At 34.0% G+C, this 22,598-nt stretch overlaps 1 protein-coding gene across 2 annotated transcripts in view; it reads right to left on the bottom strand.

Moving 5' to 3' along the window:
* Nucleotides 1-4,175: 4,175 nt before the first annotated feature.
* ZNRF2 (zinc and ring finger 2) overlaps nt 4,176-22,598 on the bottom strand; it is a 98,641-nt gene continuing 80,218 nt past the window's right edge. The window contains exons 3-5 of one of the 2 annotated variants that reach the window (XM_082633152.1): nt 16,228-16,333; nt 8,335-8,414; nt 4,176-5,189 (exon numbers count right to left, since the gene is read on the bottom strand). In XM_082633152.1, coding sequence (XP_082489278.1) covers nt 8,357-8,414; nt 16,228-16,333 — 164 coding nt within the window. In that variant the 3' untranslated portion in view covers nt 4,176-5,189; nt 8,335-8,356. Of the gene's footprint in view, nt 5,190-5,850; nt 6,018-8,334; nt 8,415-16,227; nt 16,334-22,598 lie in introns of those variants that run through there. The other variant, XM_082633153.1, reaches the window with a different exon arrangement.

Below are 22,598 nucleotides of genomic sequence, written 5' to 3'. Positions count from 1 at the left end.
TAAGGGTGGATGTGATAAACTTCCTTGAAAACATTCTTCTCATTTTCTACTTCTAAATAATGGGATAATTTGGCAAGATCATTTTGAAGTCTTATTTATTAAAATATCAATAATGAATTGTTCCATTTTAGTTTAGAACATACTAATACAAGTTGTTCCTAACACATTTTCTATATTTCTTGTGATTGATGCTTTTGATACCTTATTTATCAGGAAAATATTTTCTAATAGAGGAAATTATAAAGTATTACAGAAGAGTTGAGGAGACCATGAAAAGAGCAGTAGAGGTAAATATCTATCATTATCATGATTTTCAAATAAGGAAACTCATATAGTCATTGCAAAGCAATAAAATGTAATGGACTGCTATAATGCAGATCAATATCATCATCAAGTTCCAAAATCTCTTTTGTATCTCTCTATAGGGTCTGCTAACTGTATTACATGCACATAGATGCTCAAAATGCTTTTGACTAATAATGAAAGCTTTTCAAGATGCTGGCACCAGATTCAATGGTAACAGGATACTGACAGAACTCTAAGTTTATAAATATAAATCATCAGTATTTATCAATCTCAGCATACCAAATCAAAAAGGAAGTCATGAGAATTTAGTAACAGAAAAAATTAATCACTTCTGATTCTAAGACTCGGGGTCCTGAAAGGTGCCTCACAGTCCAGGGCAGAGTTAAGAAGCACAAGGTCGGTTAACAGATACTATAATATCACTTTTTAAAATTTCATTTATTTCTGGGATGTGAGTTTATGCCATGCCACTCTTTGCCTCTCTATAAACAAGCAACCAACAATCTATCTTATTATTAGCTATTGGTCTAAAATTAATGATGGCTTAAATATCTGAAAATATGCCAACTCCCCTAAGTATAGTAATGTTGCATTTTCAATAAAACTCAACATTAACGTATCTGGTTTTCACTGATGCCTTCTACTTTCCATAGAGAATCAGATAACTTAAAGACAAGGTATTTCCCATTCATATAATACAGGAATTCTGTGATTTGAAAAGAACATCCAGTTTCTTAGCTTAAGCACAGCATTCACAGAATATGGTATTCGAAGTATTGTCTGGGTAAGTTATTACCAAAAAAATTTTACCAGCGGTTCCTGAATAAGGATCACTACTAGGAGTATACGAAGTAGCAATTTCCTGTAAAGAAAACCAAGTAACAATTTAGTTTCAGAATGAAAAGATCTGGGTAGAGAAGGAAAGTGGACAATAACACAGATAATGTAACTACCATAATGTTCCTCACAGTATGTTGTAGCAAAGAAAAAGATCAGAAGTTACATACTTCAGAAACAAAGGGGAATGGGCCAAAGACAAAATATTGGCATGCTAGATTTTTTTTTTACCTTAGAAAATATCTAAGAAAGAACAAGGGACACTTCACATTTAACCACCCACTGTCAATATGTTCTGAGTTTACCTCAGGATAAATCAAAATGCAAGAAAATGGCCCAAATGAATTAGAAAACTTCCTGCAACTAACAAACTGTACTCATATTTAAAGCAATATTTACCTCTATGTAGTTTTATAAAATTCCTAATAATCTGATTTATATGGAAACTTTCTCTTTGAAAACATAAGATGACTGGATATTAATATCCACATATAATGTGGATGTCAATCAGATGGTAAGTTCAATTATTCTTTAATTTTAAAAAAGAGTTTCATGCATTGTTCAAATGTAGCTTATTGTTAGAAAACTTCCCTTCTTTAACTCTCTTCTAGTAAATAAAATTAGGTAATATTTACATTAAATTTACAGTCTTTTTTCATTTAAAGGAATATCCCTGTGACTTGCTATAATATGTTAAACAATTGCTCTTAAACTTCACTAAACCCAAATTTAGCAAGCAAACTAAGCTTTGAAAAAAATCTGGTATTTTCATTAACTCATTTAAACTGGAATCTTTTTGAAATACATACTGCAAGTATGCTTCTCAGGCATTCTGGGGCTACATTCTAGTAGACTGTTTAGTAGGTGAAAACTGAAATAACTGTAAAACATTTAAAAGAAATAGAAGACTTGCACTAAGAAACTAAAACCTACCCAGTACCCAACAGTTAACAACATGACTTTTTAGTTGTTTTGGCTCCCACAAAATAATGAGTTATAGAAACCATTATTTATATTTCAATCAGACACTGCTCTTAAAACACAATCTATATCTGATTTATAACCAGATCTGAAAAGCATAGATTAAGACTATTCTTAGTTTATTTCTCTGGGAAAGAGCCAAAAGAAGACAATAATTGTACTCATATACATTCTTACACTCTCTTACACATTTAGGGGGAAAAAAAGCCAGATCACCGTAAGATGAGTCAAAATTGGCAATAAACCCATTATGAAGAAAAGAGCGGCACTGAAGTGAAATTTCAAACACATTGCTTTCTATATACCCAACTGTGATCTTATTTGAAAACAATTATTTACAAAGATTCTAGAAAACTATAACCAACTTGAAACTAGGGTTTCATTCTTTATTTTGTCTCCATAATATTCAGTTGTCAGTAGTTTCAGCTACACATTTAAACATGTAATGTGACTTTATGTCCTACATACACTATTCAGTGTCTGTATATAAATTTACAAATATTATAAGTGACATTATGTACAATATTACTTATAATATTTTCCAGATTAGCATTTTTGACTTTAAATAAAAACTGGAGCATCTGGGCTTTAAAAAAATTTCAATTTCTAAATTCTTCTTTTTAGGAAGTCACTGATGGAGACTGAATTTAAAGTGAAAAAAAATGCTACCTTTTGTAAATTTTAACAAAAAAGGGATCACTATAAACAGATTTAAGTAGACACTGTTCTAGACAAATAATCAAGTAGCACCTGACACTGACAAACACTGAACTTTCTCTTAAACCACAGGAGCTTCTACTGTAGGAGCTGCAGCACAGAACCTTATGACAAACAAAGAAAGGCTAAGTGAATACGATTGTGAGAGTATCGTACAGGATAAAGAAGGAAAAGGGAATTTAGGCCAATAAACTTTAAAAGTCAATGAGTAAATTATATGAGAAAATCAACTTCCAAGAGAATATCAATAGTTAACTACCACAGCTATAGTAAATCTTTTCCTTTAAGAATGGAAGACAACAAAATAATTCTTACCATAACAATATACCAGTAGAAAAAAAACTTCACATTCTAAGAGGTTTTTCTTGGTGTGTGTGTGTGTGTGAGAGAGAGAGAGAGAAAGAGGGAGAGCGAGAGGGAGAGAAAGCTTACAAAACTGAAAATGTGAACTGAAGTGTATTCATATTAAGATTTCATGATAACAGAAAAAATTTAAGGAAAGAATATTTTCTTTGAGGGAAGAATATTTTCCATAACTCGTTAAAAAAAGCACCTATGAAACTGTGCTGTCAGCTGTCACATGGAGATTTTGGACTCTTCTATCAACTGCAGCATAACAAAAGACATTTCACAGTAAAACTTTAGGGAAAACATTACCTGGTTTAGAATCACACTGAAAGCAATGAAAAACTCTTTGTTTATAATATACATATTTTTCTGGGTAGCAGCAGTTGCTCCTGTACGTGCCCTTTTAAAAAATATGAAACAGAAGCAATAGAGTAGAAAAAAAATTGAGAAGGATAAGAATAGCAGCAATAAACAGAAAAGCAAACACAAATACATTAGAGTAAAGAAAGCTTAAAATAAGGAAACAGTACTGTGTAACTCTCAATTATACTGAGTAAAGTGCACTGCTTAAATTGATCACTGATAATATTTTCCCTATGTTGAAAACATGAAATCTATTTATTGGTATTTTTGATATTAAAAAAAAAAAAGACATCCACTGTTGCAGCCCTGATAGCTCTCCTCCAGTATTTTTTAACCATTCAGATGTATTTTGTGGGAATATTTATTCACATAATTTTGCTTAATACATTTCTTTCTAAACAAGACTGAATTTAAAAGTCTCTGTAACATTTTCAATTACAGTAATAACACATTAATAAATTATAAATTAACAAAATCTTCATGTTTGCTTTAAAAAATCATTTATCAAATGCTAAACCCCAGATTACCTGGAAAATTAAAGATGCAAATTGCTATAAATCTGGCATCCCAATTAAATTCTGATTTTTAAAAGTATATAAAAATGTCCCTCAAATTATTCCAAGTTCCACTCAAGAAAATTTTATTTTACCCTTTTCATAAGTTATTAAGTTTACAACCTGCTAAACATTTTACCCAAATGTAGGAAAACTGCCTAGAGATGCAAAGCACAATAAAATAATTACATGAAAAGAACAAACAAAAATACCCGTTAAAACAAAGTTACTGTAGCTGGAAGCACTTAAAATTGGTAATTAGTATTTTTTTAAAGTTGCATAGCTGCAAAATGATTCATTGCTGATTAACTGTTGAGCAGTTTTATTTAAAAAGGAAACAACATATTTAATAAACTGCAATTCTGTAGATAATCCAAATTTAATTAATTAAAATATAATTATGTAACTTGATTTTTTTACTCTTTGGAATGCATTCTGATAATCTTAAACCTTTAATTTAAAGTATTAACATACTTTAGCTTTCCTATGTAGAAGTCTATTTTCCACTCTTGGGGGAAAAAAAAAATCAAAGAACTTGAGATCATGGTCTACATTCAGAGAATGTTTTACTGCTTGATTATATTTCTTGGTTTCACATTCAAGACTTTAATTTTTAAGAAGTAAATTACGTGGTCTTCAATTTAAGAATAGATGAATGCAGGAACATCATGTTGGGGAAAATAAAGGGACCCCAAACTAAAAACCAAAACAAATTAAAAACAACTAGCTGCGCAGCTCTAGAGAACTTAATAAAAAGTAAATCAACTTTTAAATCAATTAACTTTGGTGTCTGAATATAAAATGATCATCAGTATTACCTATGTAGATGACTATTAAGGGATGTGCAGCATTTTCAAAATCCCTGTGTGTCCTTTATATTCATGTTTGGTACACTGAGTTCTGTGACAATTGTCCTCTCCTCAGCAGGATTTTTTTTTCCTGTATGATTGTCCATCTCTGCATTACTGAGTCTCACAGAACTTAGATTTCTGGCTGAGTGTGCCTGCATTTTTGTTTTTGCTTTTCCAGAGATAATCTTCGTATCCTCTCAGTTTTTCAAGCATCTTGAAAAGACAAGGAAACCTGTGTAAAAGTGGATACATTTAGTTTAAGCAATTATCCATGATAGTAATACAAATCAAAATACAACATCCATTTCCCCATGAACACTGCTTTAGAATGTAAATTTTCATACACTTACTTAGTATTTTAAAAACTGATAAAATTTGTTTTCTGCAAAAGAACAAATCAAGGACACAGAAGGACCAATTAAAGCTTAAAATAGTTACAAAAAATAGACACTAAGTAACAGCCGTTCCCCCTCCACAATAAAGACTACACCAAACTACAGACAACAAACACACACACACACAATTTACTAAACCCTCTCCAAGTAACTAAAAACCTCGAATTACAAATAGTGAACAACTTCTTAACTAATCAAGACCTTAGATATTCATGTATCTCTGTTTTGGGCTGACTACTAAATTCGTATGCTGAAGAGTATCAGAAGTGTTACTTACATGTTGCCTTAAAAAAAAAAAGTTTTAATAACACTGAATCCTCTTCAAACCCACACATTTTTTTTGACATTTTTATTGGAGTATAATTGCTTTACAATGTTGTGTTAGCTTCTGCTGTACAACAAAGTGAATCAGCTATATGTATACATATATCCCCATATCCCCTCCCTCTTGAGCCTCCCTCCCACCCAAACCCATACACTTTTAATCTAGGACAGCAAAAGGGATAGGAAGAATTTATCATTTCACAAATAAGGGTAGTCAGAACAAAAGCAAAAATGTGAAAGAGTTGAGATATTCCATGTCTACACATCCTCAAAAATGACTCTTCAAGACCCATAGAGAAAGATTCCATTCGTTCACATTTCTGAGGGCAGCTCCCACCGAACTCAGGTTCCACAATGAAAAAAAAATGAGTAAGAAGATAACATTGATATATAGGGTAAGGAAACTGAAATGCAGTTTAAAACCAACAGACATGCATATTGACCATGAGATGAGATGCATGTTCCACATATCCCATAACCTCATTGTGACACTAAAAGAAAAATTTAGCTGATTAGACTATGTAATAAAATATTTTATATCATAAAATTCCATTTTCACACAAAAAAGTTTATTGACTAAAAAGATAAATTTTATCTATGGGTGAAAGATTTAGACATATTATTTTGATATGTGGAATACTAAGATAAAAATTTCATTTTATTAGCATTGGTTTTTTGTTTGTTTGTTTGTTTTTAGTGGTATGCGGGCCTCTCACTGTTGTGGCCTCTCCCATTGTGGAGCACAGGCTCTGGACGCGCAGGCTCAGCGGCCATGGCTCACGGGCCTAGCCGCTCCACGGCATGCCGGATCTTCCCGGACCAGGGCACGAACCCGCGTCCCCTGCATCGGCAGGCAGACTCTTAACCACTGCACCACCAGGGAAGCCCATAGCATTGGTTTTTAGTACTTAAAAAGCTTCTAAAATTTTAGCTATAGCTTTACTTTATTGGCCCAGATGTAAGGTGACCCTGAAGACATTCCAAAGCATCCTCCTCTTCAAAAAACCCTTTACACAGTAAAATAAAAACATACATACATGCATGTATCCTCAAAATACCACTCCATCACCACACTTCTCTTATACAGCAACCTAATCCCAATTCGTACCTCAGATGTGTCAAGGTATGATCTGAATCATCTCACAGTAAAAGGTTCAAAAGCTGATACAGTTTACCCAGGCCTTCACATTTCACAGGCGTAACCCTATGTTATTAAGACAGAGGTCTCTCTCAATGTTGCAGCTCTTATTTCAGCTGCTATAGCTGCTATTAAGTTATCTCAAATATATTTTGTCAATATTCTCATCTGCTGCTATTAAATGACCCTCGTTAAGAGGGAACAGAACTCCTTGAATGTGTTTATTATCTCAACACCTCAAATTTAAGACCAGGAGTTATTGAAATAAAAGGAAATGGGGGAACAGCCCAGGACTAGATCTCAGGTATTATCTGCTCTAGTTTCCTGCCTCCGGTCTTAGACATTGAGAAAAGATTGTTGTCTGTAACTATCTTGAGGCTCTGAACACAGAGGTTCTAATTCCTTCCAAAACAATTCCAAGATTGGCTAAAATATTCTGCCTCCGTATAAAACACAATGTTTTATATCATTTTTGAAATGATAAAGATAAAAAGCTTTCCATATACACGAAAATAGCAATTAAGTTAACTTTTTTCAAAGCTAAATGATGGAATATGAAAAATAGCAATACTCAAGTGAGGTTTTCATTTCAATTTGCTAAACATTTTCAGAAAATGCAGAATCATGAATAAGCTACATCATTAGTGGAAAACAAATTCTGTATTTGGTTTAAAATTCAATTTTTTTTTTTTGTCTACTGTATAGGTAGGATACAAAAGTGAAAGATTAAATTGAACGAATGAATACAAATGCAACTTTCTCAAGAAACTGTTCCTACCTAATAATAGCAGAATAGCAAAGAACACAGTCTTTTGATTCAATTCCCAGCTCTACTAAGGAACTAGCTATGTGACCTTGACAAGTCAAGTTTCTTACCCTCTCTAAAACTTAAATCTCCTCATCATCTGCATAACGCGAGTAGTTAAGAGTGCTGAGCTCAAAGGGTTGTTATACCAATTAGATGAGTTATAAATAGACGTAAAATGCTTAGACCAATCCCTGGCACATGATAATGCAATATAAATGCTAACTAATTATTATGACTAGAATTATATTATATTGCATTACCTAAGAACATAGCTGGGAAGTTATGGGTAAGAGTATGGAATCTGATTCTGTTGCTAACTACATGTCCTTGGGCTGCTGGTGCAATGTGCTTCTTAATGTCATAGAACTTAATTACTCTGACCCTTAGGTTTCTCACTGGTAAAACGGGGTCATGATAGTCACTGCATGGGGTTCCTTAAAGTATTAAACTAAAATTAAATAAGCTAAAGTGTTTTAAAGTACCAAAAATGTAGAGTTTACTTAATATATGACTCTCTTCGGGAAATCAAGAAAGTTGTTTTTATGTGTCTTTTAATGTGAGTTTTCTATACAGTAGCCTAATACAATGTCTGGAACACATATACACACACACACCCCTTAATTAATAAATGAGTGAATAAAAACGGTGGTTGAGAATGTATAACTCAGGTAACAGTTTAAAAAGCAATTAAAACAGAAAATGGGAGAATTACCTATAAAACAGGAAGCTGATGCTTAATCTGAAGGGTGCTCAGGGCAAGATCTATTTACTTCAAACCATTCATCTATGCAGCTAGAAAAGAAAAAAACCAGAAAAATTGAAACACGTATGTTTAATTATTTATATCATAACAGTCATAATAAAAATGTTTACTTCTTGATATTAATATATCTCTGTGGAAAAAAAACTCAGTATTTTTAATGACCATATTTGGCATATAGAAATAAAAGATAAGAATATGTTTATTACACTCTGATTATTCTAAGCAGTTAGGGAAATAAATCTTTGCAAAATTATGCTATAAAGTACTTTAAAGTTTAAACAGAACAACCATTCCCAAAACAGAACCTAAAGAACTACCACTTTACCAATATTCAAAATAAAAGGACAAATCTGGACAGATATTTCTCTCTTCAAACTAGTTGTTCACTTATGCAAATGTCAACCAGTTCATGCCATAGATCAAGCTTTTAAGCTTTAATTCTTGACAATACTGCATTATATTTTAAAAGACCATATTTATGTGATGTGAGTACTGAAAACTTAATTTAATTCTATCCCTTCCTTCCTGCAATACATATACATATACAAATAAATATAGCATCATCCATTTGTATTTATAAACTATTGATTTTATAGCAAGTTAAATATTAGGGTCTGCACTGTCCAGTGCAGTAAGCCACAAGCCACACGTGGCTATTTAAATTTAAATTAATTAAAATTAAATAAAAGAAAAATGCACTTCCTCAGTCACACTAGCCACATTTCAAGTGCTCAACAGCCACATGGCTAGTGGCTACTCTACTAGATAGCACAGATATATAACATTTCCATCACTGCAGAAAGTTCTAATGATAAACTCAAGGCCTTAAGAAGGTTAACTAACTTGCTCAACAGCTAGGAAGTTACCCAAGCAGATTTTAAACTGTTCAACATTCTCACTGTTGACACATTGCAAATTTGCATATGCCACAAAGCTAGAAGGCTTGGCTAATAGGTTGAAGGGTAAAATTAATATTTATCCAACCTCATATCCTGACAGTTGGTTTGACAGGTAAAAATGATGGATATATTTAAAAGGAAAGAAGGTAAAAGATCTCAACCATATGACATTCTTTCAATATCTAAAACAATTTCTGTTGTCATTAAGAATTTTGCTGTTTAAATAAACATGCCCAATTTGGCTTATGACACTTTTTTTTATTCAGCCTGCTCTCTATTCGACTCACTTGGCTCTAGACGTCCTCTGGTCTACCAGAATACCTCTTACAACAAAGTACTGAGAAATGAACAAAATACTCCAGATGTGTTAACAATTCCCAATACATCTGAATAGTACACCTCTGTGATCTAAAATGGGTACTTCTTATTTTACAATCATATGATTTCGGCTCATCTAGACAAAGAAACCATTTAAAATCCCAGGTCCTTCTTACATAAATTGCTATCAACCCACGTTATTTAGAATATTATATTCCTCTCTCCAAAATCCAGCAGAAAATCACTCTCCTGATTTTGGTGCTTTACTTCCTTAGGCATTTTCTTACTCTAAAACTATATATGTGAGTATTCCAAAACAACGTATAGTACTGTTTCCATGTTTTAAATTTCATTTGAATACTACTATAAGGTATGCTTTCTTCTAGTGGCCTTTTTCCGGTCAATCTGAGGTTCACAATTGTTAATAAATGAGGCTCTAGCTTTTACATTTTCACTGTGTATAGTGTTCCATTGCATAAGCACACTGCAATCTATGTATCCATTCTCTTACCAATGGACACTTTCAGTGATGCTGTGAACATTCTTATACATCTTTTAGCCAGCACTACTCAAAGGGTGGTACACACAGTGCTAATCCTTGAGCTATTTGTTACCAGTCCTCTGAACACACTGTTTTGACTTTTTTTTTTTTTTTTAAGCACTGCACAGCTTTCTCAATGAAGACAGCACTGTACTGATTTCTTTTCTGGTAAAAGCTCCTTGATCTCACCCTGTACCTGCACACTAAGTAGTAGTAGCAGCACTGTCCTGGAGCACAAGCTCAAAAATCCCTCCAGAGCACATACCTAGGAGTGGAATTACTGAGTTGTAGGATATGTACAGCAGACACATTTGTATGCTTACTGGACACTTGCGGCTCCTTTTTATGAACTGGCTGTCAACAACTTTTGACAATTTTTCTATTTTGATTTGTCTTTTCCTTATAGACTTGTAAGAAGTTATTATCCAGATATTTCAGCTGTAACATAATATACACATTTTTGATGAACCTTGCTTTCTTCAAAACTATTCACTAAAAATAACAGGGTTTATGAGAGAAAAAAAACAGGTTAAAGGCAGACCACTCAAATAATACAACCCTGTAACCGGAACAAAGCTGTGTTCCTTCCAAACAAATAAAATACCTCTGTAAATATAGGATTTTTTTAAAAAGGGTGAGGTTAGCTTGATATAAAGAGGATTAAGGAAGGACTGATACTGTTTGAGTTACGGAGACAAAAGCCAAAGGACAAAATTTGAGAACTGTGAAGTAAACAGGCACTTCCAAAAAAAATCCCAGAGCCTAACTGAATTGGGTGTGAGACTACTTGGTGAATGGGCATCCTTAAAGTTAACTGTATTCTTCCATGGCTTGCTTCCATATTTGCTTTTATTTGATGGAGCAAAGCATTAATGTGCTGAAAACTATTATATATGAACCAGTATGATGTGATGATATTGTCGCTCTTCTATACCATTTACCAACTACAATGAGCTAGCTGCATTACAGAAAGTTGCTGAAGGAGAGTACTCTTTCAGATAGCAAAACTCTGTTGTTATGAAAACACTCTGAGGTCTAGTTTTTAACTTTTCCACAGTATCATGATGCAAAAAAAGTTTTAAATTTTAACGTAGTCAAATTCATCAACTTTTCTTCTAACTTTTTATGGGGAGGTTATCTTAGTCCCCCAAATAATTCCTTACCATGAGGTTAAGAACATCTCTCTATATTCTTTCCAACACTTTAGATTTTAGTTTCCACGGGCAGTTAATTTGGAATTCTTATTTCAAATGTAAAATAGGATTCAATTATTTTTTCATATCAATAACAGTATTTTTTCATATCAATAACAGATCAATCGATCCCAGTGCCATTCACTGAATCGTTCATTCTAATGAACTAATTGGGAAACCAATTTTTCCATTTATTCATGTTAAACAAACCTTATATAGCACCTATTATGTGCCAGAACTTTCTAAAAATAACTCATTTAAAACTTCAGAAGAGGGACTTCCCTGGTGGTCCAGTGGTAAAGAATTTGCCTTTCAATGCAGGGGACACAGGTTCGATCCCTGGTCAGGGAATTAAGATCCCACATGCTGCAGGGCAACTAAGCCTGCGCACCGCAACTACTGAGCCCACATGCCCCACTACAGAGCCTGCGTGCGGCAAACTACAGAACCTACGTGCTCTGGAGCCCGCATGCCACAACCAGAGAGAGAAAAACGGCACACCACAACTAGAGAGAAGACTGCACGCCACAACGAAGAACCCGTGCCCCGCAACGAAAGATCCCACATGCCACAACTAAGGCCCCACGCAGCCAAAAATAAATAAATAAATAAATAAATAAATAAATAATAATAATTAAAAAACCTCAGAGCAACTCTATGAAGTTGGTACTATTGCCTCATTTTACACATTAAGGCAGAGAAAACTTAAGTAACTTGACCAAGATGACACAGTGAATTAACAGAGGGGTTGGAATTCAAACCTTAGGAATCCTGACTCCCCACAGTCCACGCTCTTAACCTCCATGTTATGCTGTCTCTCCATATATGCATGAGTGTTTATGGACTATTCTTTCCCACTTACCCACCTATATCCTTTCCACACTGTCTTAATTAATAGTTCTATAGTGAATTTGTACAGGACAAGCTCCCTGCCCCTAGCATCGCTTTCTTCTTTATGAGTGTCTCGACTATTCTTGGCCCTTTGTTCTTTTATCCGTATATATTTAAGAATCAACTTGTCAAGTTACATGAAAAAACTAGTTGAGATATGACTGGAATAGCATTAACTACATAGATTTGGGGTGAAGTGACATCTCTATGACATTGAGTTTTCCTAGCCACAAAAAGGTACCTGTATTTATTTTAAACTTTCTATAATATCTTTCAATAAAGTTTTAAAGTCTTGAATATCTTAAGATTTATTCTCACCAGACTTTATTCCTGTTGTAGTTCCTGTTGCTGTTAATGTTTTTATTCTAAAAAAAAGTTATATATATTTTTTTGTACTGGGATATGAATGCAGCTGGTTTTCATATGTTGAGCTCATACCTGGCAACCCAGCTAAATTCTTATTAATTTTATTATCTAATATTTATTCTTTGATTTTGATTTTAAATTATTAATAATATAGAATTTATTAATATGGTCCTCTTCCTCTGTTAATGTGGTAACTTATATACATAAATTTTCTAATCATATAGTTCTCTGCATTCGTAGCATAAATCCAATTTGGTTGAAAGGCATTATTTTCAATCTATATTGGCGAATTTGGTTTGCTAGTATGTTTTTGGATTTTGCATTTATATTCATAAATGAGTTTCTTTTAATTTTCTTTCTTATCCTGTCCTTGTCTGATTTGGGTTATCAAGTTTATACTATTCTCATAAAATAAGTGGGAGAACCTTCTATCATCTTCTACTTTTGGAGGGAATTTACAACTGTTAACATGGTGTTCTTTGGATATCTAGTAAATTTGCTGTCAAACTGTCATTGTGGGCCTGTTTTTAGGTTTTTGGTTTGGTTTTTTAAAAAATATTTGTGGTTTTTCAGGGTTAGTCTTATTAACTACTTATGGTAGTTATTAGTCTATTCAGGTTCCTATTTCTTTTTGTGTCATTTTGGACAATATTATATTTTTAAGGAAACTGCCTGTTTTGTTTAAATTTTTTACTTGAAAAGTATAAAATTTTTCACAGAATTTTCCAATCATTTTAAATTTCTGCCATATCTAGAGTTATGTGTTCCTTTTCATTCCTATACTGTTTATTTTTTCCTTCTAGAGATAATCTTGCCAGAGGCTAATCTATTTTATTATTCTTCTCAAAGAACCAACTTCTTTGTCAGTCTCTACTCTGTAGTTTTTTCATTCAATTTTTTTCTTCTCTGATCTTTATTGTTTTCATTGTGTTTATTCTGTTACCAATTTTCTAATTTCAGTAAGAACTTGGGATTATTGATTTTCAGTCTTTAAAAAATATTTTAAATTAATTAATTTATTTATTTATTTTTGGCTGTGTAGGGTCTTTGTTGCTGTGCACGGGCTTTCTCCAGTTGCAGCAAGCATGGGCTACTCTTCGTTGCAGTGCGTGGGCTTACTGTGGTGGCTTCTCTTGTTGCGGAGCATGGGCTCTAGGTGTGCAGGCTCAGTAGTTGTGGCACATGGGCTTAGCTGCTCTGTGGCATGTGGGACCCTCCCGGACCAGGGATCAAACCCGTGTCCCCTGCATTGGCAGGAGGATTCTTAACCACTGCACCACCAGGGGAGTCCCTTTCAGTCTTTCTTTTAACACAAGCCTTGGTTTTCACTATTATTCAGTTCAGATTATTTTCTAAGTTCCCTTATGACTTCTTTGATCCCAGAATATTTATCTTTTCTCACTGACATCAAACTGAGCTCAGAGAACAGCTTTCTGTATGGTACCAACGTTTTGTGGTTTGTTAAGACTTGTCTTATGGTCTAGTACATGATCAATTTCTACAATACTTCATACGTACTTGAAAAAAAAATGTACTCTCTAATAGCTGGGTGCAGATATACACATACACACCATTAGATCAAATCTGTTAACTGTATTGCTCAATTTTTCTAGGTCTTAACTAATTTTGTGTATGTCTGCTTGACTCAGTGAGAAGTGTGTTGAAATTTCCCATTATCATGATGGATTTGTCAATTTTTTCTGACAGTTCTACGAATATTTTGAGACTGTTCTTTGGTACACAAAGAATTGAATTTTATATACTTTTATCATCATAAAATATTAATAATATTTTCTGCAATAAAGTTAATTTTGTCCAATATTAATTTAGCTTTGTCAGTTTTACTTTAGTTAATATTTTCCTGGATATAGTTTACTATCCCTTTACATCCATATTTTTCTATATCCCTTACGTTTAAGTGTGTTGCTCATCAACAGCATATCCCAATCTTTTGATTTGTTTTCAATTGGTTACTTTGATCTATTTGGATTTATTATAATTACTGATTTTGGATTTATTTTTGCCTCTTTGTTTTGGTACTATTTACTATTTTCTCTATGTTTTCCCCAACCCCCATGCCCTGCTTTTAAATAAAATTCCACATTATTTCTTTTATTGCTTTTAAAGTTATAGTTTTCTATTCTTTTTGTAGGTTACCTTAAATCACCTTAAATCAAATTTTTCCTGAAACCAAGAACACTTTATGAGAAACCAGATGGGCTCTGAAGTCAAACAGACATGGCTAGAATCTCAGTTCTTCCATTTATTACCAGCTATGCGACCTTGGAGAGATTGCCTATGGTCCCCCAGCTTAATTCCTCAGCTGTACAATGAGATTATTACAAGGCTTATATACGATAACCTATTCAAGAAGCTATGGACAACACCTGGATCACAGTAAATGCTTAACAAATGGTAGCCTTTGGGATACAAACAGATATGGGCTTAAGTTTTAGTACTAGCAGGTAAACGAAGGCCATTTTTTTTAACATCTTTATTGGAGTATAATTGCTTCACAATGGTGTGTCAGCTTCTGCTGTATGACAAAGCGAACCAGCCATGTGTGTGTGTGTGTGTGTGTGTGTGTGTGTGTGTGTGTATATATATATCTCCCCATATCTCCTCCCTCTTGTGTCTCCCTCCCACCCCTCTAGGTGGACACAAAGCACCAAGCTGATCTCCCTGTGCTATGCGGCTGCTTCCCACTAGCTATCTATTTTACATTTGGTAGTGTATATATGCCCATGCCACCCTCTCACTTCGTCCCAGCTTACCCTTCCCCCTCCCTGTGTCCTCAAGTCCATTCTCTACACCTGCGTCTTTATTCCTGTCCTTCCCCTAGGTTCTTCAGAACCTTTTTTTTTTTTTTTAAGATTCCACATATTTGTGTTATTTAGCATACGGTATTTTACTCTTTCTGACTTACTTCACTCTGTATGACAGTCTCTAGGTCCATCCACCTCACTACAAATAACTCAGTTTCGTCTCTTTTTATGGCTGAGTAATATTCCATTGTATGTATGTGCCACATCTTCTTTAACCATTCATCTGTCAGTGGACACTTAGGTTGCTTCCATGTCCTGGTATTGTAAATAGAGCTGCAATGAACATTGTGGTACATGACTCTTATTCAATTATGGTTTTCTCAGGGTATATGCCCAGTAGTGGGATTGCTGGGTCATATGGTAGTTCTATTTTTAGTTTTTTTTTTTTTTTTTTTTTTTCTTTTTGCGGTATGCGGGCCTCTCACTGTTGTGGCCTCTCCCGTTGCGGAGCACAGGCTCCGGATGCGCAGGCCCAGCGGCCATGGCTCACGGGCCCAGCCGCCTCGCGGCATATGGGATCCTCCCAGACCGGGGCACGAACCCGTATCCCCTGCATCAGCAGGCGGACTCTCAACCACTGCGCCACCAGGGAGGCCCTATTTTTAGTTTTTTAAGGAACCTCCATACTGTTCTCCATAGTGGCTCTATCAATTTACATTCCCACCAACAGTAGGCTATTGTTTTTTAAGAAATGGGGAAAGGGAGTTTCAATGAGGAAGAAATCTTTTCAGCTCTAACTACAAAAGTGTGAAACTTGAGAAAGGTCTTTTAGTCTAACATCAATTTGGTTAACATAAAAATAAACTTACCCTTTATGATATATGCATAGACAAGGCAGTCGTGCTATAGTATCTCCCTGCTGCAATTCTTCAAGGCATATTGCACATTCCCCAGCATCTTTACTCAGCACATCCTCTGAGAAAAAAGAAAATAAGTTTAGGACAATAAAACTGAAAGAATTATGTGAATGCTAATTTATGAAGAGTGGTGACTGGCGTATTTTGTCAGAAATACATAAAACGCAGCACCTATATTTGAAATGCTATTCACAAATCAGTGAAAAATGTTTACCTTTACTTATGGACAGTGTCTCTCATTTCCATTTAGATTTCACTGAGGCATTGCAGTTAGTAATTAAGAACAGTATGGAATCCTCCAACTTGCAAATGACTTTGCTATAAAACTTTATCAGTAAGTCAGTTATTTGGAATTTGGAATTTATTGTCCTTATCCTACTAATCAATATTAATCTGGTGCCCAAGCTAGTTCAAAAAAGTGTATAGAGTATAACATGGCAGAAAAGACATGAAAATACTATTGTAATTTTTAAAATTCTAAAATAACAAAACTGCATAAGTTAAAGAAATCATCTTGAATACAGGACTTTAAAAAAAATCTGCTTAATTCAAGAAAATACAAAGGCAAATCAAAGCTTTTATGTAGAGTCTGAAAGGGATATTTGGAAACTTGAGGATTTCAGGCAGTAGGCTCAACAATTCTTAATCCTTTTTTTTTCTTTTTAACATTAAATTTCCCAATTTTAATAACTGTACTATATTTAGGTCTTAATCCTTTCCCATGACAATGCCAAGTCTACTCCAGGCAGCAATTAGACTAACTTGCAGGGTATTTGAATCACTTTGTTTAAAATATTCCTATGGTGAAACCCTTTATAAAGCAAAAATTCCTTTCGAGGAAAAAAAAAAAGTTCTCTCAATTTATGTTTTATACTGAAAATTTAATTTAAATTACCTTTTATTAACGTTAAATTTTAATTTTAAAAGGATTTTGCCTAAAATAGAGTATATTAGCCGGACATACTTTGTGACTCTTTTTAAATGAGGAATAACTAAAACATGCCATTAAAACTGTTGAAGAGTACACACTTAGTAAGTTTAGAGAACAAAAAGCAAAAGCAGGAACATGCAGTATAAATTTATATCACAAATAGATAAATTACTGCTTTTGGAAATAAAACCAAACAAGCTAAAGGGGAAAGGCTGCATTAATCTCTACCTAAGTGCTTAAACACAGAGCAAGGTAGGAAAGTTTCCTAAAATTAAGTACTTATCTGCTAGTCCCATACCTCTTATAAACACCAACAAATTTAATTGTGCACATATCTGTAATAGTTCCTTTTAGAAAAATCTATTCTATAAGTAGTTCCCCCTTTAGTTATTCATTTTGAGGTAGCACATTAAGATGAAATACAGACTCTATTTGGTCTACAGAAAGTAAGGTACCAGCAGATGATTTACCCATAAGGCTAGAGGGGGTAAGAGGGCAACTTCCACAGAAAAAGGAAAGGCCTTAGCAAGAAGGCTTATGCTTTCAGAATCTAGGGAATATGGTTGAAGTAATTTTAGCTAACTATTGGGTAGCTCACAAGCTAATATATCACATCAAAGACTTAACCAGAAGAAGATTTTTGGGCAAGTGGAACTGGGTAAATGGAAAATGATGCCTACTGACACTCCCCTCAAGAGTCCTCTCCCCATTTTTCTTTTCTTGACCCTGGAGGTCCCAACCACAACCCCAACTCCACCTGCAACCCCAAGTCTTTCCTCCTTCTCTTGATCTCCATTTTCCTCTTAGTGTTCTTGATAGCTTTCCACAGGGAACCAGTTTAATGTAAAGCACCTAACTAGTGTTAAAGTTAATTGGTATATTGGAACCCACAAAATGGAAGTCATCTCAGTGGCTCTGACCACGTCCCAAACCTATACCTAAGTCAGCCTGCACTACAGAAAATACCTCACTCTCAAGGAAACCCAACACCAATCACAATCCTCCAACTCAGCTTTAGCTAGCCTACTTTGCCCTAGAAAACAGAACCTGCTAGCCTTATAAGGAAACCCCCAGCCTCCTAGCCAATCGTGTCCTGTTTTCACAGTGCCTCTTCTAAGGCCCCATAAAACTCACTCTTGCCCAAAATCCCCTGGGGAGGTGCTTATTAGGCACTGTAGTCCCCCATCTATGGACTGTTTTTCCCATGAATAAAGGACGTCAAACTTGTTACCAAATTTTTTAGTTTTATTATTTAACACTAGGATGATAGCAATGAAGAAAAGAGGAAAAGATCTGAAGGAAACACTAAAAGATCATAGTACAGGTATAATTCCGAATAATATGGAATTTTTGTGGTACGTTCTCACCACTTAGATTTTTTTCACCACAAAGATATACCATATCATAATGTAAATCTAAGTCCCACAACTAACTTCAAAAAATTAACCATCAGTTTTTATCAAGGCTAAGACATCAATAATTATAAGATGCACCATGAGTTTTATATTTCACCAAGAAAAAAATGCTTCCGTTAAACTATGACACAAATCAATTTTAATACATGTCTCATTTTTCAGAGCTGTTAAAATTTATAAAAAGAAGTGTATCTTAGAATTGATGGACTAGGGTATCAAATTTTCTACCTTTTGGAATACAGTAACAATGCATCTAGATTTAAGTATAAAGGAACCAAAAAATCTCTATTAACATAAATTAGATAGACCAGCTTTTAAAAAATAAAAAGTATTGCCACAGTTTTGCCATATAAATCTATGTAACAGATTCTCAACACAAAATAAAAAGAGGTAGAAATCCACGAAGTAAAAGCTTCTGAATTCATTGTTCACAGAAATGTGTCTTACAATGCTTTTATGCTGACCTATAACTACCAACTCTCATTTCTTTATTACAATAGGTTTTAAAAATCTTTGAGTTGGGAAAATTTTAATATCTTAAAAGGCCTTGGTTATCCTGTTTATAAGAAAATTTATTTATAGTACAACAAAGACAAATCCAATCTGCATATAATTAACAGAATAATATATATTTTAAGAATATAGGGCTTCCCTGGTGGCGCAGTGGTTGAAAGTCCGCCTGCCGATGCACGGGACACGGGTTCGTGTCCCGGTCTGGGAAGATCCCACATGCCGCGGAGCAGTTGGGCCCGTGAGCCATGGCCGCTGAGCCTGCGCGTCTGGAGCCTGTGCTCCGCAATGGGAGAGGCCACAACAGTGAGGCCCGCGTACGGCAAAAAAAATAAAATTAAATTAAAAAATAATAAAAATAATGATATGCTTTGTAGGTACTAATTACAAAAAATCTTTTTAGTTTAATCTAGAATGACATATTACTGTCAGTCATTTTAATCAGAAGGTCCTAAAGCCCAAGTAATAAAAAATATGCAGAACTGTATTTTCTATGTTAAGATATATATATATATACACACATACACATATATGTGTGTATGTGTATATATATATACACACATATACATATATAAGAACATTCCAAACACATTAATTTCAGTGCAGAAGCAGCCCAATATCCAATGTAAACAGTTTGTAATGAAATGATCTCTGCTCAGAAAATTAAAAGTTAACATTAACATATTATAGCCACTGCTCAACTGCATTTTGATAAGCAACTCTGAATTAAAAGACAGTTCGTTCTCCACAGTTACTGCCCCAAGTAGCAAATGCTTAATTTTCAAATTTGAAAGTCTTATTTCCAATAGAATCTGTCTTTGTATGTTTGAAGGTAGTTTTTATTTTTGAAAAGTTACTATGCAACGTGATTAACTTTTGACTGGCGGTTTTCTAGAGTATGCCCCTCTCCTACCCCATTGTGACATTGTACTTTCTTTCAAAGGGAAATTTTCAGCTTAGTAATGAGACACATGCAGAGTTAAATAGGGCCTAGAAATACCACTAAATCCAGGACATTGAAGCATCTTTAAGACAGCTAGAAAAAGGTTATTAAAAGTCTTTAGCTAATCAATTGAAAACATTCATGAAGAAACCACCTCAGGCAATAAGGAGTCAATGTTTTAGGATTAGAATACCTTAAGGGTAGACTACTAACTAGCCAAAATTAATATGAGAAAAGCAGAGAAGGGAACACAAATAGATTGAACTACCACGGTTGGCTAGTATGGAATTCCCGCTCTCCACAAGCACTGATTAGTGGAGAGATACTCAAGACTGTGAACAGGAAACTAAACTTATGTTGCTTTTTCAAAAGTGTTGTTGATGTCCCACCTAACAGCTGGAATCAGTGTATTCCTTATCAGTCTAATTCTTTGATTTATTCACATGGTCTATGCATTGATTTAGAGGTACTGATACAGGAAAAGAAGAATTTAACCTAGAATAGAACAATGATTTTATCAAGAAGTAGGCACCAGAATCACTTGGGTATGTATTCTGCTCAACAGAGAAACAAAACAAAACAAAAAAAACATATACCTGGGCCCCATCCCTAGAGATTCTGAAATATACACCTGCTTCAGAAAACAACTGCTGTCAAGGAAAGAGCATGCTGAAGTAGAAAGAGCATAAGATTTAAAGCTGCAAACAATATATGAATTTCCATTCTATTAGTTAGGTACATAACCTCCAAAATGTTGGTCACCCATGAGTTTCCTTTTACTCTTCTTTAATACTAGCATTAATAAAGGTATTCAAAATATTATAGAGATGAAATTTTAAAGACTCTTGTGTAAAAATTCATGTTATAAAAACACTGTATACAAATTATCAGTTTTTATCATTATTATCAGAAAAACCTTTATGGACTTCTTGAAAAACAAAGTTGGTCATTTTTCTCTTTCCTCTTCTCCCCCCATTCTGGTTATTCTAGTTGTTGCAATTTTATAAAATGTCATAAATAATCCCATGGCCAACAGAAACTTCTATAGGATACTCTCAACCCAGCTATTTCTAGAGACCTATTATAATTGCCAGACTGGTAACAGCTCCATACAAACGATACTGCCTAATTAACTTTTAAACGTTTTGGCTTCATTCTATATTTAAAAGTATTGTAAATGTCCACTTTGTTACATGCTTTTAGACGTACTTAAGTCTTTTATTAATCCTATGAGGTAACTAAGGTTACCTCCATTTTACAGATAAAGAAACTGAGGCTCAAATAAATTAAGTAACTTACCAGAAGTTACTAAACTAGTAAGTTCTAGGGTCAGAATTCAAATTTAGGGTAAGTCTTTGGCCTTTCTACAACTTCATGAATTTTGCTACAAAACAATTTCACTTTAGGAGTATACAGAAGCAAACTGTTTTAGGCAACGTTAGGTTTGAAATATTAAAGGTGAGGATGGTTATCTATTTAGAGGAAGTATGTTAAAACTGGTCATATGCTTTATCTTCTGGAGTTATTAATCTGCTATAAAAACTGGTATCAGAAATGAGCTCACACTTTACCACTTACTTCCTTCTATGGAAAAGGAAAACAGCCCTGTCCAATAGAACTTTCTATGATGACAGAAATAATCTTTTATCTGTGTTGTCCAAAACAGTAGCTACTAGCCACATATGGCCTGAAAATAGCACTTGAAATGTGTGCAACTGAGAAACTGAATTGTAAATTTAATTTTTGTAAAATGTGAAATCTATATATTTCAATACAGTAGATAAGGAACATACATTTATAAACTAAAAACGTCTGTAAAATGTTATTTTACTTATAGCCTCAAGCTCTTAATTTGCATCACCCAAAGAAATTACTTAAAATTCAAGCAGCCAAATATGCAAAATTAAAATATTTAGCAAGTACAAGCACATATCCATATAGTTATTGCAGATCAAGACAATATGAAAAAAAGCAGACAGCCAAAATCCTTCGGGGTGGTGGGGGAGAAAAACAATAAATAAGACCAAATTTGTTAGAGGCAGCCAACAAAACTCCATGCAAAAAATTCATAATCATCACAACCTTATTTTCAGATCAAGCATCCAAAGGTGTATGATCTTTTCAGCAAAATACAATGCCAAGCACTATTATGGATCAGGCATTTTACCTGAAGACTTATTTTTTGTTCTTGAACCCTCAATGATAGAAGTAGAAAACAAAAGCAGCTGAAATGTGAAATAATCCCTAGAAAAATCAAGAATTAAAAAAATTCACAACATTAGTAAGAAGCAATTACTCAAAGAATGAAAAACTGCGGCTCACAAGGTTTATTAATAAAAACTTTCAGATATAAAGTTATATCTAATGGACTTAAGAGAAGTCAACATTAATATTCTAGATTATAGACCCTTGAGATGTTACTGCACTCAAGTGTCATTAAGGGGAGGTAGAAATGATATTTAACAAAGGGAAACAGTCATTTTCACTGTAAGATTAATATATCAAATAAAAACATGGGGATCAC

Source organism: Mesoplodon mirus (genome assembly GCF_964341445.2).
Source record: "Mesoplodon mirus genome assembly, chromosome: 9".
In the NCBI taxonomy this organism is placed as follows: domain Eukaryota; kingdom Metazoa; phylum Chordata; class Mammalia; order Artiodactyla; family Ziphiidae; genus Mesoplodon; species Mesoplodon mirus.
This window is presented reverse-complemented; position numbering and strand designations above follow the sequence as displayed.